We start from the raw sequence: 16,548 nt of genomic DNA, 5'->3' as shown, positions 1-16,548 counted from the left end.
CCCCCCCGCCCCGCCCCCGGTGAAGAGCCGCTGCTGCGAAGGCCCTGGACGGCTGTGGAGGCGGGGCGGACCCCAGGGCTCGGGGCTGGGGGCTGGGAGGTGCCATGATGGGAACCACATTGGAGGCATCGGTCAACGTGCCTGTTGGCTCTGCTTGGACTCGCTTCTCGGCACTCGGACCGGATCGTGCAGCCCAAGCAGGCACATGGACACTGCAGGAAGAGACCGGAATGGCATGTGGGGTTTGCTTCCTGCCTCCCTCCTTCCGGGAGCAGCTTGCTGGGGCGTGGAGCCCCGTTCTGCAAGCCAGCCCCAAGGGGGCTGCCCCGTTAGATGGGCTGCTGGGGGCTCGTGCTGTGAGCATCCCTTCCCCCTGCCCTGGTGACATAAGAGCTGGGGCCGCAGCCCCCGGGGCGATGATTCTCCAGGGAGGTGGCAGCAACGCACGGCCACGTGGGGCTGTCCCCGAACCGTTGGCAGGTGTGGGTTATCAGTTTGCAAGAAGACGGCGACCCGCGTGGATCAGAGGTGGTCAAGGCTGCACCTTCGGTCCCTGTGGCTCTCTGCTGGGAGGGTCCCGTGGCAGTCTGTGGGAGCAGCAGGAGCCTTGCTGCTGGGGGTTTTCCTGGCTTGCCCACCCTCTCTTGCGTGCTCCAGGCTGTCCCCTTGGCACTTGGGGTGAACCAGTGAAATGTGGCTGCCTGCATGGTGCGGGTCACCCTCTGGTCCGGCTCTGTTGGTTTCCTGGCAGCCTTCGTTCTGCAGAGCCTTGGGGCTCCACCGTGTACCTGGCCGCCTGAGTGGGCTGGAGCCCTTAGCAGCTGACCGCAGCAGGCTCCTGTCTGGCGTACCCAGATACACAGGGTGATGGGGAGGGTTTCATAGGAAGGAAGCCCGAACAAGGTGTCCCATGGGGCTCCTGCCTGCCGACTGCACCAGCTGCTCGGGGCGGCGGGGGGTTGGTGGCAGTGACCGCAGCCCCCTGTCGGCTGAGTGCTTGCGGCCTGCCGGGCCCTGCGCCGTTGCCCAGTGAGGTAGGTGGCCCTGCCCTCCTTCAGAGGAAGCCCAGGTGTGCAGGGTTGGAGCCCCCCAGCCCAGCCTTCTCAGCAGCCCGGCTCAGGGCCCCTCTCTGCTTCCGTCCCCAGAGGGAGCTCGGTGACCTGGTGGACCAACGCTAGAGTCTGGGCTCCACCCTCAACCCTCTGAATTTCCAAGGAGGACACCCAAGAGTCACACGTGTTTTAGAGGCACTGCCCAGGTGGCTTTGATTCCGAGAGGTCTAGGAGCTGTGGCGCACAGGGCCTGGGAATCCAGCAGGTGCTCAGTGAAGGCCGGCCGTGGGGGTCAACGAACAGCTGTGCCGGCTGAGCACTGGGGCTGGGGTGCGGGTGACTGGGCAGGAGGCGCGCAGGCTCTGTGTGGGGACAGAAGATGGGGCGCCTGCCTGCTGGTGCCCCCCCCCGCCCCTCCCCAAGACCACGCGCAGCCTCCACCCGCCTGGGCCGCGGGGAAGCTGCGAGGTGGCGGAGTGGGAGCGGGTCGACGTGGCTCGCCTGTCTCATTTGTGACTCACCGTGTCCTCTTCTTGCATCCCTCAGGGAATGTCAGTTCAATTCAGAGTCTTAGCCTGCAGTCGCCGGGACCTGCTGACACCCCTAGTAGTTTAAAGGGACAGCTCCATTTAAACTCTCAGCTGCTGCCTTACTCTTTCGCTTTATGGAAGATTTTCTCTAGCTGAGTCTGAATCAGGTGGATTATACTTTGTAGGGGTCGGGGGAGGCGGAGCAGGGCGACCCCGAGATGCCATCTGACCGTGTCTTTCCCCTTCCTGCCCCGGCATTTCAGGATGCCAGCAGGGAGAGCAGCAAGGCCTGCAAGACCCACAAGACCGCCAAGGAGCACCGGGAGCGGCCGCGTAAGGACTCCGAGGGCAAGGCCCCATCCAAGGAGCCGGAGCGCGAGCAGGCCAGGAGCGCCAAGGACGCCACGCGGAAGCTGGGCGAAGGCCGGCCGCCCAAGGAAGAGAAGGCCCCACCGGCCAAGGCCGCGTTCAAGGAGCCCAAGATGGCCCTGAAGGAGACCAAACTGGAGAGCATGTCCCCCAAGGGCGGGCCCCCGCCCCAGCCCCCCCCCAAGTCTTCCAGCAAGCGGCCAGCCGCCGCCGACTCCCCCAAGCCCAGCGCCAAAAAGCAGAAGAAGAGCAGCTCCAAGGGGTCCAGGAGCGCCCCCAGCACCTCGCCCCGTACCTCGTCTTCCTCCTTCTCGGACAAAAAGCCAGCCAAGGACAAGGGCAGCGCCAAAGGGGAGAAGGTCAAGACCGAGAGTGAGCCCAGGGAGATCAAAAAGCCCCCAGAGGTGGAGGAGTCCAACTCAGAGGATGAAGCCTCCTTCAAGACAGAGGTGAGGCGGCGCCTTCCCCGCCCTCCCCGCCTTCCCCCTCCTGCCCCCGCCTTCCCCCGCCTGCCCCCGCCTGCCCCGCCCTCGCCCTCTCTCTCCGGGGCCTGAGCCGCTTGAAGCCTGTCAGCCCGAAGGTTACACGAGGAGGCTGGGGTCCGGGGTCCCCACTTGCTCTTTGTAGCTTTGGGCAAACCTCCACAGCTCACCGAGCCTGTTTCCCTTCTGGTCAGGCATGCTAGAGACAGTGCCGAGGGCAGAACAGTTTTGGTGCTTGGTTCAGAGCCCTCTTCTGCGGACAGCTCCCTGCACGGGCCAGGGTCTCGGGGACCGATCGTGGGCCACCGCGATGGCACCACTGGCGCCTTCCCTGGCCACGGCAGGGTCAGTCCGTCCGGAGACTCGCTCCCCCTGCTCCTGGGGCATCCCCGAGCGTCTTCCTCCGCTCTTCTGGTCTGGGAACTGCAGCTGGCCGCTGGGCCTCCCCACCCAGCCTCCCCACCTCCCCACCTGCCCTCCCCTCTCACCACCTGCTCTCGGACACGCAGCTCGCAGCTCCTGCCGCAGCAGCTTTTCTAGGCAACGCTGAAGGTCGCCGTTAGAGACAGCTGAGCCGTGGGGCAGTCGGTAGCCAGGTGGCTGCCTGGGGAGCCAGACCTCCCAGGGGCCTCCGGTGGCGGCCCCTTCTCTGCTCTGTGGCATCTGGGGTCAGAGGACAGGTGCTTGGCTAGAGGAGTGGCTGAGTGACCCCCAACTTGTGTCACCCGTCCCTGCCCCCACTGCCTTTTTGTGTTTCCAAATCTTCATTCACTCTGGGGGGCAGAAGCCTTGCCTTTGGTGTGGCCGCTCACAGCTCTGCTGGGACTCGGAGAGTGGCTCCCGGGGGCAGGCTGCGGGGCGACAGTTCGGCCCGTGGGTAACCATGTGCCCCGCTGGCTTAGGGGTACACACAGGGCTGTCAGTACCGTGTGCCCCACACGCCTCCATCTCTCGGTGACCTTGGAGCCCCCCGGGACGGAGCCTGTTCTGTGGAAGCCCCCAGCGGTCCCGGGCCACAGCGGGAGCTCCCTTGGCGGCTGGAGCTTCCTTGGCTGCTGGTAGCAGCTGTTCTGGCCGCCCTCTCCTCCATCTGCCCAGCACCTGCAGCTGTGGGCCGCTGTCCTTCCCTCCTCACCTCGGCTGCTTTCAGGCCAGGCCTTTCCGGGCGCAAGGCTGGCGGACCGGCACGGTGTGGGAGACGTGGTGCCCCCTCCCCCGATCTGCACACGGTGACCTGCTGCTGGCGCTCAGGCCGCCTTCGCGGTGTGGTCATCGTGAGCACTGGCAGGCTGTGTGGGGCACTCCCTGCCCCTGAGGGTGGCTGCCCTGTACGGGCCGGCTGGACATCCGGGGCCTGTGGCCCTGCGCACTGTGTCCCAAGGCTGGAGTTGCTCAAGGAAGTCTGGGTTCCTGGGCTTAGTCTCCTGGCTAAAGAAGAGCTTCCCATGTTCCGAGAGACCTCTGAACGACAGGGCTCAGCTGCTGGAGGTCCCTGCACGTGTGAGATCCAAACCACCCACAGGACGCCAGACGGTGACTCGCGGGCATTAGCCAACCCTGGGACGGCAGCGAGGGGCAAATGTCTGACGGAGGAGGCGGGCTAGCCGTCCAGACGCAGGCCTCCCCAGCCCTCGACCCTGGGGCCATGTGAGGCACCAGCACCCAAAAGCTCTGACCGTGTGAGGACCCCGAGTTGCCGTTCCCCATAGCCCTCAGAGGCGGCCGGGTAGCTCCTTGTCTGTGGCCCTGGGCCCAGCTCCGCAGCCGCTCCAGTGGCTTTTCTCTAGTCTCTTTGGCCCCTGGGGTTGCTGAGCCATTGGTCCCCATCCAGTCACGGCCTAGGTGGCCCTCCACCCTCCTTCTGGACACTCCATATGGCCTGAGGGCCGGGACACTTGGGCAGTGCTCCCAGTGAGCCCCGTGCGCTTTCTGACCTACACCTCCTTTAGGCTCTTGCCACTGAAACCATTTCTTGGTTCCCTTCCCCTGCCCTTCGGGTTGGCGTGGAAGGAAGAGGGACAAGTCCTCCTGAGAAGGGTGTCTCGCTGCTTGGCAGGGACAACACCAGTGCTCGCCTGTCTGACATGGCCCAGGCCGGTCCCTGGGGGCTCCCCACATCCAGAGTCTGCTGACCTGAGTCCCCCAGCCAGGCACGGCCACACCCCTGGTCTGGTGCTCAGCCCTTCCCGCCCCTGGCCCAGTCCTGTCTGAATCCTGTGCGCCCAGAGGTCAGTGGCACAGTTGACCTCGAGCTGGGTGTGCTGACATGTAGCACAGACACGGGTTTTAGGAAAGACCAGCAAAGTCGCTCTTTCCTAGGTAGGTAAACTGAGGCTGAAAGCCAGAGGTGCTGATGAGAAAGCCAGGGTCTGAACCCGGCTCGCCGGCACCAGGGTAAGAGCTCCAGGGTCTGCGTGCCTGTGGGGCCGCTTGGCTCTAGGCCTTTTGGGGTTTGGGGTTCGTGCTGGTGTGTGTCCCACGTCTTCGCTGGTCTGTGTTGATGGCTGTCTAGGCTGGGTTTCCCAGCAAGGGCTCCCCAGGGAACATCCCTGGCCGGTGGGAAGCGGGGTGAGGAGGGGGGACGCAGGGGTACGCACATCGCGAGGGCCCAGAGTAGCTTCCGGTGGGCTGTGCTAACCTGTCGAGAAAAAACTCCTTTAACTCGTCAGGCGAGAAGTGTTCTGTACCTGGGCAGCTGGCATCACTCTGTGGGTCTATGGGGGAGTTGGGCCCTCCTGGGGCCCCTTCCTCGGGCTGGGGGCTGCCCTCGCTCCACGGGTCATCTGGAGGGGCTGTCCCGTCCTGCAGCAGGCCAGGGGCTCTCACGCGGCGCCGGCCGGGACTGGACGGGCACTGCGGGCTGCCTACGCCTGTCTCCCGGCCCCCTCCTCCCTCCTCCCTCCTTGTGACGGCGTGTTGGGGGGTGGGGGGGGTGCTGGTCCCCGGTGCTGAAGCTGTCTCCCTTCTGAGGGTCCCTCGAGGCTAGACAGGGCTGGACAGACCCTGTCCCGAGGACAGGCCTGCTGGGGCCCCTGCATGCTGGGGCGCTCCGGGCCGAGGCCGACCTGAGCTGCAGGCTCTGCTCTTCTGCCCTTTGGAACCCGTGCCCCTGGCCCACGACCTCCTGGGCTGCCCCTTTGGAGTAGCTTGTTGGCAGAAACCAAGGGCCCAGGAACAAACGCAGCCTCCGTTCTGCCAGAGGCTCCCGTCACCCGCACGTGTTCCCCGCGGCAGGTGCAACCCCCAAGTATCTTAACCCCCCACCAATCCTGAGGCCTGGTGTCCTACTTTGGCGTTTACTGCCCCCTGGTGGCTGGGCTTGGGGCGGCTGGCCCCGGGAAGAGGAAGGAGAAGGGCCTGTGACCGGCGGTAGCAGGACGGGCCTGGCTCCTGTCCAGAGGGGCCTCACCTGCCTGTCGCACAGCCTCGTGGTGCTCGCAGGCACACGGTGGTTGGTAGCCCATGGCGGGAAGACCGCTTTGGGTCATCCCTCAGCCTCGGGATGGGCCGTGAGGAAACGAGCGGGAGAAAGAGAAGATGGGTTTGTACCCACCTTTCCTTCAGCTGATCCCGCAGGACCCCCGCTCACACCAGCCAGCGCAGGCCGCCACCGGAGGAGGTCAGGGCCCACGAAGAGATGAGCCGCCACGGACGCGCTGCACAGACGCGCTGTCCTTCCCGTCCCCCCCACCCCCCACCGCCAACCCCTGCACAGCAGTAAGAGCTTAACTAGTTCCCTGCCCTCCTGCCCCGGGGGGTGGACGGACATGTGGTCCGCAGCTTGTCCTGGAACTGCTAGGAATTTCAAGTCCCTTCGTTGCATTTTGAATGCAAACTTGTATCCTGGGACGAGGGGGGACCCAGAGCTTGTGTGAGCCTTAGGCCAAGGGTGCTGGGCTCTGGCGCCTTGGTGACCCTTTGGCTCAGGGTCTGGGTGGAGACTGGCCAGGCGCTCCTGCATTCAGAGAGCATGTACTGCCCGCTCCTTCCCTCTGGACTGAAAGTTTCTCTTGTTTTCTCTCCCCCTGCCCTGCCCATCCCCACTGCCCCGGGCTGAAGTCTGCGCAGTCGAGCCCGTCCAACTCCAGCTCCAGCTCCGACTCGAGCTCGGACTCGGACTTCGAGCCTTCCCAGAACCATAGTCAAGGTGCGTGGTGTGGAGGGCGGGCGGGGGACGGGTCTCAGCGCCCGCGGGGTGTTCTTGTACACGGTGGCCCCTGGCCACCCGGAGCCAGTGAGGCTCGGGGGTCTGGGCTCCAGAGGACGTCACAACTGTCTTCTCCGCACCGTTGACTTGCACGGGGGCTTGCTCCCCGCCTGAGCGTCCGCGCACCCCGAGCCTGAACGCCAGAATCGTTCGCAGGCGCGCACCTGGGGCGGGTGATAGGGAAGGCCCCGGGTGACAGGAAGAGTGGAGTGGGGGAGCCTGGCCCTGGATTCCCAGACTAGACCCCCAGATGCGTGTCCATAGGTTTGTGCAGGCTCAGGGCGACCGGATTAAAGAGCAACACTGAAGCAGGCCCCCCCCCACTGGCGGCCGGGCACGAGAAGTGGGGCTCTTCCCCGCTCTTCTGTCCTTGGTGTCCGTCTCCAAGGGGAGCCTCAGCTTTGCCTGCCTGTGCCCTGGGGCCTCTGGAGAGGGGCGCCTTTCTCGTTTGGGCCCCACCCCTGAGCAGACACCCCTCCTTGCCAGTGCCCCTGCCCCCCCGCAGACAGAGGCTTCATTTCCTCTGCCTACCCCCGACCCCCTCCTCACCTCACCCCTGCCCCATCTTCCCCCACCCCGTACTCACCCCTCCCCCACCCCCGTCCCCTCGGGCCCCCACACCCATCCCCACCGCCCCCTACAGTCAGGTTCAGACCCCAGCAGTCTGCATTGCATTTCTGTCTTTTCCCTGAATCCCTTTTGGGAAGGCTGGAGGGGGAGAAGCCCGAAGTCCCACTCGGCTGCTCTCAGAGCAGGGAGGGCCTTCTCAGGGGCCCCTGGCCTCAGGGTGCTGATATGAAAAGGCCACGAGGGGCTCACCCTCAAACCGGAAGCATTTCTTCTGGTGATTGAGGCCAAGATTGTCCTGCCCCCACAGTCTCGAATCTTTTTTCAAGGGTTGGGGAGAGCTGGGGACTGGAGCATGTGCAGGGGGGTGGGGGGGTTGGGGTGGGGGGAGGGTCTGGCCTGGAATCCAGACAGCAGTCGCTGAGGGGAATGGGGGATGGGATGCTCAAAGCCCACACTCTCTCCAAGGGTTCTTATCTACGGGGAAGGGAGGGGGAACCTGCCCAAGCAGGATCATGTGACCAAGGTAATTGAGGGCTTTGTGTCCCTCTGTTGCCTTGGTAACAGGAATATAAACCAAGATGCCGTCTGTAGAGGACTGGAACTGTGAGCCTCTGGAGAGAGGAGAGGACGGTTGGCCCAGAGCAGCGGAGGGGGTTGCCGAAGGGCTGGGCAGGCCCATACAGGGGCGCAGGCAGCCCGGGAGGGTGCTGTAGTCCCCAGGTCTGGCTGCCTCGCCCTCCCTGGCCAGGGCTGGCTTGCTGTGGCTCTAGGCAGAGGCTGTGCTCCCTGCACCCAGAGCAGAGGAGGACTGCCCCATCGGCCTGCGTAATGGAGGGGCCCCACAGTCCTGCTGCAGGCCAGGGGCTGGAGACCTGTGCGCAGGACCAGGGGCCAGAGGCCTGCGAGCAAAGCCAGGGGCCAGAGGCCTGTGCGCAGGGCCAGGGGCCAGAGTCCTGCGAGCAGGGCCAGGAAGGTAGGGGACAGAGGAGCCACGGGGTCCCTCAGGAAGAGGGTGGCCCTGGGGGCATTTCTTAGGGGTGGGTGGCGGACCTCACTCTGGCCGGAGGGACCTCCGAGGTAGGCTTGCATGGCTGTGTTTTGGGGTCATGGTTTCAGGAGGCTCCATGTGGCCTTGAGCGTGCAGGGGAGCCCGTAGGGTCCAGGCAGAGCCCTGATCTTCCTTCTCTGCCCTCCTCTCCCTCCCTCGCCGCGCTCCCAGGACCCCTGCGCTCCATGGTGGAGGACCTGCAGTCCGAGGAGTCAGACGAGGACGACTCTTCGTCAGGCGAGGAGGCCTCTGGCAAGACGAACGCTGGGAGGGATTCCAGGTGCCCGGGCCAGCGGGGAGCGAGCCGGGTGGGCGTGAGGGCGACCCGGGGTGGCTCGACCTGCCTCTGCTGCAGTTGGGGGGCTTGGGGAGGCAGGGCCGGGAGGGCAGCCTCCGTGGAGCCCCCAGCGTGCCTGGGGCTGAGGGCTCGGTTCCGTGAGGCTGAGGCTCTCTAGGCGGCCGGCTGGTGGGAAGGGCAGGGGTGCGGAGGGCACGACGTGCAGGCACCACCCAAGAAGGGAGTGAGGCAGTGCCCGGCAGCCCGGGGCCAGTCCCGGTCCAGGCTACACCGTGGTTGGGGGGGAGGGGAACTTGTTCCTCTGCTTTGGGGCCAGGAGGCCACCTCCCCCTCCCCCTCCCCCACGTGGGTGGCACAGGGTGAGGACGAACTGAAAACTCTCCTGGGACCTGCAGACACCCCAGCACGGGGAGATGCTGTGGCTGCCCACTGGCCTGGGGAAGGTAACATCTGTCCTTCCCTCGGAGCAGGGTGAGCCAGGCTCCTCCACTGGGTTCCCTCAGACCCTGGGAGCGCGCCCCCCTCCAGGACGGCTGTGTGTCAGCCTCCAGCCCAGAGCAAGTGTCGGCCTCGGCGCCAGGCCAGCAGATCGGCTGGACCAGGGAGTCAGCAGCCCGTGTCTCGGACAAACTGGGCATTGAGTCTGCGCCCCCGAGGGTCAGGGAAGCCTGACGGGGGCTTGAGTGGTGCTGTGCGGGTCGCGGTGGCTACCTCGCCGTCCTGAGAGGGAGCCGAGGGAGGCTGTAAAGGGGCTTGTGCTCTGGCTGGCAGGCTCGGGGCAGGGCAGCTGGGGCTGGGCCAGGGTGGGTGGGGAGCATCCCAGGCCAGAAGGGATGGATGGCAGTGTTTCCTGCCCCGCCCAATGTGCTGCTGGCCGTGTTGCGTGCAGCGTGTGGGGGACACTGGGAGCGGGGGGGGGGGGGCCGAGCGCTCACACCCGTGGCCCCCAGTCCTGAGGGGCTCCCTGAGCCGCACGGGGACCAGATGTGCATAAGCACCTTCAGTGTCCTTTTCCAGGGGCGGACGTGGAAGGTCGGGCCTTCAGGAGCGCAGGGCAAGGGGCCACACTGGCCCCATGGCTGCTTGGGACGAGCTGACAGAACCCCACCTTGTCCGTCTGCCTTGTGGGGAGCTGCTGCGCGGGGGGCCCACAGACGCAGGGGACTGCGGGGTGTGTGGGGCACCGGGGCTGTGCCTAGGCTGGCTGACGCGGAGACTGCCCGCCTGCCTTCCCTGCTGGGGACCCGCAGCTGTGGGAGTTGGGGCGAGAGCAGCCTCTGGGCCCCGAAGAGAGCAGGGCCCTGGGGCTGGGTGCTGCTTGTGGGAGGAGCCCACCCAACCCCTGAGGATGGGACAGTCCTGACCCTGGGGCAGTGAGAACAGAGCCCCCCCCCCCCCCCCGGGGGCTGAGGTTCTGGCCTCTGTGGGTCCCGCTGCCTCTCGCACTGTTCCCTGGGGAGGCCTGTGTCAGGCAGCGGGAGAAAGCAGCCAGCGGACGGCGGTGCGGTAGACGAGCTAGGCAGACGCAGCTGCGGGGCTGCTCCTTCCCGGTTCGGCCCTGGGGTGTCCCCAGGGTCTTCCCAAGGGTGCTGTGTGTGCCTGGCCCACGGATGGGCTCCCTCCACACCTGCGTCCTGGGCCTCCAGAGATTGGGGAATGCTAAAGGCAGCGGCCGGCACGTTCAGTGCAGAGATGGAGTGAGAGAGACGTGGCTCTAGGGTCATGCGTGTGGGGGATTCTGAACCCTGAGTCATCGCGCCCTTCTCTCTGAGACAGCCTGACGGCTCATCCCCAGGACAGGCTGCCCCGTGCCCTGGAGGGAGGCCAGCCGTCCCGAGCGCCGCAGCTCGGCGTGCGCGGCCACCAGCAGCAGAACCCAGCCCAGGAACGAGATCGGCCGACCATCCTCGGGTTGGGTTCCCACCCAGGAGCCCTGCGCGCCCCGCCCCCAGGTCCGGGCCTCTCAGGGTGCCGGCCTGCTGCTCTCGGGGCTCTGGGCTTGGAAAGCAGAGCTGCTTTCTATTGGCAGAAGCTGCCTAGAACTGAGTGAGGTCGGTTTAGGGGAGCGCGGAAGCGAGTGCATGGGGTGGACGCCAGGCCCGCGGGGCCGCAGCCCGGGTCCCTGGAAGGGTGGGTGGCGGAGGCCTGACCCGGAGCCGCGTCCTGTGTTCAGGTTGAGCTTCAGCGACAGTGAGAGTGACAACAGCGCGGACTCCTGCCTGCCCGGCCGAGAGCCGCCCCCCTCCAAGAAACCACCCCCGCCCAACAGCAAGGTGAGGGGGTGGCCCGGGTGGCCCACTCGGGAGGAGGAGAAGGGGGTCTCTTGGGTGATCGGTCTCTGCCTCAGCCCGCACATCCTGGACCTAGGGCTGAGGGACGGCCGGCGGCCTGCTCCTGGGCTGTGGTTCTCCAAGACTTTGAGGCTGAGGCTTGATTCCCCACCCCCGCCCCCCAGGCCCCAGAGAGGTATCTGCTCGCCAGGACGGGCAGGCCCTGGAGGGGTGGGAGGGCCTCTTGCGGTTGGGAGGAGGGGAGAAGGCGAGATCTCCGAGCAGAGCCGGGTTTGTCCTGCAGGCATCCGGCCGGAGGAGCCCGGAGTCCTGCAGCAAGCCTGAGAAGATCCTCAAGAGGGGCACCTATGACAAGGTGGCGGGCTGGGACTGGGCAGGTGGGGGTGGGGAGGACCCCGGGACCCCATAGCCGGATGCGCTTCTCCCACCGGGTGCCCTGTCCGGCCTTCCTCTTCCCCGGGGCCGTGGGCCAAGGTGGGTGGGCTTACAGGCCGGATGGGGCGAGCTGTCGGCGGGGGCTGCGGGCTGCAGGCTGAGCGTCGGTCCGCCGCCCCCCAGGCCTACACGGACGAGCTGGTGGAGCTGCACCGGAGGCTGATGGCCCTGCGGGAGCGCAACGTGCTGCAGCAGGTTCGTGCCCCGCCCCGGCCCGCCCCGGCCCGAGTCCTGGGGGTGGGGGTTGCCCGAAGTGTGCCTCCCCAGGGAGCCCTCCTCCAACCCCCGCCTCCGGCCTCCCCCGCACCTCGGAGCCTGCTGGGGGTCGGGCCGCCCCAGACCCGCCCCCGTCCCTGATGCCACCCGGCCACCACCTTCTAGATCGTCAACCTGATCGAGGAGACCGGCCACTTCAACGTCACCAACACCACCTTCGACTTCGATCTCTTCTCCCTGGACGAGACCACCGTGCGTAAGCTGCAGAGCTACCTGGAGGCCGTGGCCACATGACCCTGGGCCGGGTGCTGGGCCCTGTTCGCTGGGGCCCTGGGCGGCCGCATCCGGGCCCCGCCTTCCTCCTCCTCTCTCGACTCACCCACCCGCAGCACTGCCTTAGTGACCGCCCTGTCCTCGGCCCACATGGCCCGCTGCACTTTCCTCGCCGGCTCCCAGCCCGCCCTCCCCACCACCTTAGCGGGAGCCCTGAGGCTGCGGGGGGGCCGGCCAGCGCCACTGCTCCCCACCACGCAGGGGCCGTCCCCTGCTCCCCACTCGGAAAGCAGCGGGTGTTGAAGGCAGCACCGGCCTCGCTTCAGAAGGGGAGGAAGGGTGGCCGGCAGCGGGCCGCTGCTCCACGGAGGGGTGCGTGGCCTGGTCTCACTGCCCGGGCCTCTCCGAGCAGCCAGGGCCTTGCGTCCAGCCTCCCCGAACGGTTCACCCCCACCTCCACACGCCCCCCGCGCCCCAGGAGCGCAGAGGGCCGCCCCCCCGCCCCCCAGGCTCTCACTGTGCTGGGACCCGTCTGTATAGTTCTCTCTAGTGTGCGTGTGTGTCTGTAGGTACCAGAGCGGCTTCCGGGTGTGCGTTTCCGTGGCAGCGCTGCACGTGGGGGGTGGGGGGTGAGTTCGGCGGGACTTTTAGGTTAAGACGTTTCCACTGGTCTGGTCGTTGGGCCGGAGGCCGAGCTGGAGCAGCACGGGCCCTCTCCAGGCGAGGGGACGAGTCGTCCTCCCGGGCCGCGGAGGGCCCTGCCCGGGGCCGGCGAACACTACGACGGGCCAGCGGGTCCGCGGGCACCCAGGGGCCTGGGCGCACTCGGTGCCTGGTCGGACGGGCGGCCGCCCCCAGGAGCCGACCTGGGCTCCGCTGGCTGCAGGCCCTGCCGGGGCCGCCCCCTCCCCCACGGCTCGTCCTCTTCCTCCTTCCATAGGACCCTCTTCCTTCTGCTGTCGGAGTCTTCGAACTTTGAAAAAATGAGCTTTTGCCAAATAAGACGGGATAGTTTGTGGAGTTTTTTGAGGAGTGTCAGGACTCGGAGCCAGCTCCCTCGTGGCCGGGCCCAGCCAGTGGCAGGCCCTTCTGGGCACACGCAGCTCTGGCTGGGGCTCGGCCCTCCCACCCCTGCGAGTCACGCCAGTCCAGAGACCCAGCTACTCCCATGCCTGAGACTCTCCAAGGGCCACGCCGGCCCCTCGCTCTCAGCCAGGATGCCCTCGCGGCGTCAGACCCCCTGGGATGGGGCTCCTCGGGGCGGGGGCCCTGTGTGCTCAGCCTCTATTCCCCCAGACTGCGACTCAAGGCTCCCCCGACCACCTCCCCCGACTTTTGGGGGAAAGGACTGGGGTGGGGCCCAGAGGTGGGCTCACCCTCTCCCCCCCGCCCGCCATCAGAGGGCCCCCCCCCCCGTTCTGAGCTCCGATGCGGGGAGTACCAGGCTCCCCTTCCCTGTGGTTTCGTCTGTGAGGCAGACCCTAAGCACTCCTGGGGGAGCCCTGCCTCCAAGACTCCCCCAGACTTCAGCCTCCCTGGTGAAATCCCCAGAACTCGCTGGGAAGGCCCGGGAGCTTTGCAGAGGAAACCGCCATGACTCCTCGCCGTCTGCTCTGATTCTCTCCTGACCCCACTGCCTTGAGGTATTAGGAAGAGGGCGGGCCTGTGTGGCGGGCTCCGTGCCGTCACCGTCCCCTTCCCCAGGCAGGCCGACAATACTCCGAAGTGGGGCACCTTTCTTCTCTGGAAACTCTAAGACATTGGACTGAAGGAACCGGCCTGACGTGGGCCACACGGAAGGCAGCCGCTACCGAGCCCTCTGTGTGCGGAGGCTGCTGGGGGCCACAGCCAGGAGCCCGAGCTGGTCTTGCCCCTTCAGGAGCATCTGCTGAGAAGGGCCATAGGCCCTCCCGAGCTCCGTGTGGCAGCTTGGGCGGCGCTCAGCTCTGGAGCCGGGCCGTACCCAGGAAGCGGCTGGAGGAAGGCCAGGATTTGGCCTGCCCGCGGGAACAGCAGGGTCTGGCCCCTCCTGCTGCTTCTGGGGCTTTCAGAAGCACCAACCCACTTCTCAGTTACCTCCTCTGGCCAGAAGGCCCCAGTGCTGGCCCCATGACCACCCGATGGACGTGCCAGGCACCCAGGGCCCTGACCCCGACCGCAGCATTCCCAGCTGCTCACCACCACCACCACCACCCCCCCCCCGGCTGCCCGGCAGCTGGGCCTGCAAGGGCTCTGGGGGCGCTTCCATAGGAAGGGGCTGGCACTTTGTGGTGGCCTCGTGTTTAGTGTTAAGCCCCCTGCCCCCAGTGCAAATCCCTGTGTTTTGCTATCTCCTGAACAAAATGTAAACCGACACCTGAAAGCAAAAGGTATCGAATACCTTTTTTACCCATAAGGGTTTTTACAAAGAATGTGTCTCACTAGGAACTAGGACACTCATCGGCCTGAGACCAACTCCTGGATAAAAGGAATAAAGGAGAATCGTGTTTGTAATAAGTTACAGGATTGTTTCTGTCCTGGATTTTAAACTTTTTGTTAAATTGTGAAATTATGGAGGAGTTTTATAGAAAAAAAAGTGAAATAAAGTCAGATGGGAAAGCAGAGCTGTGTGTAGAGTCTCGTGCGTCCGCTTGGTTCCTCCTGGAACAGCCAGGAAGGGGGGAGAGGGTGGGTGTCCAGCCCAGGCAGGGGGCGTGGGGATGGGGAAGTGTGAGCACGTCGGCCTCCTGGAGGAACACAGACCACGTGGCTAGGAACCCAGGAGAGGGATGACGGTGGAGAATTTGGTCCTGGGTCCTGTTTTGGATGGTGTGTTCTTTCCCTGGAAGCAGGCAGCAAGGTTGGGGTTGAAAACCAAGCCCGACTTCACAGTGTGGGAGAACGGGTGTGTAGGGGGTGTGTAGGGGGGCGGGGGGAATGGGTTGGCATGGGGGATGGGAGGGATGGGGGGTGGGGGTGGGTTGGGGTGGGAGGACGACCAAGGGCAAGATAGGTAGAAAAGGGGTGGTGAAGCTTCCTTTGCTGAGAGCTGGGTGGCCTGCCTGCTGGTTTGTCCGTGGCTGCCCGAGTTCTCACCGGCCCCGTCCGCCCTGCGAGATCTCCATCCCCGAGTGCCCCGCGCGGCGGGCTGGCACCCGGCCACTCTGCCCACGGCAGCTGCGAGGGGGCCCCGGGGAGCCTGCCTTCTCAGCCTGCCCAGAACTCTGCTTCCCACATCAGGGCTCCCCCGCCTGTCTTTCCCACCGGAGAAAGATTCTGCAAGTCCCCTGGGGCAGTTTCTGCTCTGAGCTCCTGAAGAAGGGGCAGAGAGCGAGAGGGTCCCGGGGGTTCCCAGGGTACGTGGAGCCCCACCACACACTGAAGGGCGGACTGCCGGGGGCCAAGAAGGCAGCGGGGCGGAGAACCGTCGCACGGCCTCTTCCTGAGCCCGGGATGGCGCGGGAGCTGCCGCCGGAGCCCCCGCGGGGCGGCCGGAGCGTCCGGAGAGCCGCCGGCCTGCGGCGCCGCACGTAGACACATTCTGAGACTCGAGCCCGGGCACGTGCTCCCGCGGCTGCACACGCGTGTTGGCCCCGGGGAGCGCCCTCCTCCCTCCCGCGAGTCCATCTGGGATTCCCTGGCCTGAAGCCTGAGGAATTCTCATTAGCGGCAGGGAATTCAGTTCCTTAAAAAAAAGGAAAGAAAAAAGTCTGTGTCATCCTTGCTGCGTAAAGGCGTTTCCACGGGGTGCGGAGCTCGAGGTGGGCGGCCCCGTTCTCCCGTGGCTCTGCGGCCGCTCTGGGGCCGTCTGCCTCCCGCCGGATCGGCTGAGAAGTCAGCTCCAGCCTCTCGCCCCTTGGAGGCTTTGGTCTCTGATGCCTTTAAAGTTTCCTTTTCATCTTTCAGTTGGAAACAGTTGCATAACCTTTTGGTGATTTGTTTCTTTCATCCATAGGACGTCTCTGTCCCCTTTCAATGCTTTTGCCTTGGGTATTTCCAAATCTGACGTCGTAAATATCTATTTTGATGACTCCAGACGAGTCTGCAGGTTCCACAGGCACGTGATCCTCATTCCTGCTGCTTTTCCGCGTCCACTTTCTCACGCGTCCCTCTGGAGCCACGGTCCGCTCCCGACGGCGACAGCGCTCCCTCCCGAACAGCGGCCGCCCGCACACCTCTTCCTGAACGCATCTGCGAGCTCCGTCCTTGCGCGGCGCCGACGCACCCTAACCCGCACCACCCGTCCTGCGGGCGGGCTCGGGACGGGTTCCTCCCCCTTCTTCTCTTCCGTGACTGCAGACAACTGACTGCACGTGGGGGTGGCGGGTGGGGGTAGGGGCACCAGCGCCGGCCTCACCCGCCCGTCTTCCGAGGGGGCTCGTGGGCGGCGGCCTGCTTGTGCACCCGCGTGTGTTCCTCTCCGAGCATGAGGTGTGGCTCTTGGGTGCACAGTTCCCCGCTTGCCCTCCCGCCCTGTGTGCCGTCCACATCCCTCAACCCGCGGAAGCCTGGCGTCCTCGGCCCGCTTCTCCCTGGGCGGCCGCTGGGTGCTTATTCCTGGTCAGGCGTGATACAAGGTTTACGAGTTCTCTCCTCGGCGCTCCTCTCCTCGGCCCGTCTGTCACTGACGTCCCCTCACTGAGCTTTTCACTGCCGTGGCTTTGTCATTTCCTTACTACTAGTAGAACTAGTCCCCTCCATTAATGATCATTCCCTTCTTAGAGTTTCCCAGAGAGGCCCGTGTGGTTGCTTTCCCGGCTAGCCTCATCAGCCTGAGTTCTAGAACGTTTTATCTCGC

General features: G+C 65.7%; 1 protein-coding gene across 2 annotated transcripts in view; it reads left to right on the top strand.

Moving 5' to 3' along the window:
- MLLT1 (MLLT1 super elongation complex subunit) overlaps positions 1-14,374 on the top strand; it is a 65,015-nt gene extending 50,641 nt beyond the window's left edge. For both annotated transcript variants that reach the window (XM_045990617.1, XM_045990616.1), the window contains 7 exons: positions 1,846-2,400; positions 6,493-6,580; positions 8,430-8,538; positions 10,730-10,829; positions 11,131-11,202; positions 11,406-11,477; positions 11,664-14,374. In XM_045990617.1, the coding sequence (XP_045846573.1) occupies positions 1,846-2,400; positions 6,493-6,580; positions 8,430-8,538; positions 10,730-10,829; positions 11,131-11,202; positions 11,406-11,477; positions 11,664-11,792 (1,125 nt within the window). In that variant the 3' untranslated portion in view covers positions 11,793-14,374. The remainder of the gene's footprint in view (positions 1-1,845; positions 2,401-6,492; positions 6,581-8,429; positions 8,539-10,729; positions 10,830-11,130; positions 11,203-11,405; positions 11,478-11,663) is intronic.
- The last annotated feature ends 2,174 nt before the right edge of the window (positions 14,375-16,548 follow it).

The sequence above is a fragment of the Meles meles genome, chromosome 20, assembly GCF_922984935.1.
Source record: "Meles meles chromosome 20, mMelMel3.1 paternal haplotype, whole genome shotgun sequence".
NCBI lineage: Eukaryota > Metazoa > Chordata > Mammalia > Carnivora > Mustelidae > Meles > Meles meles.
This window is presented reverse-complemented; position numbering and strand designations above follow the sequence as displayed.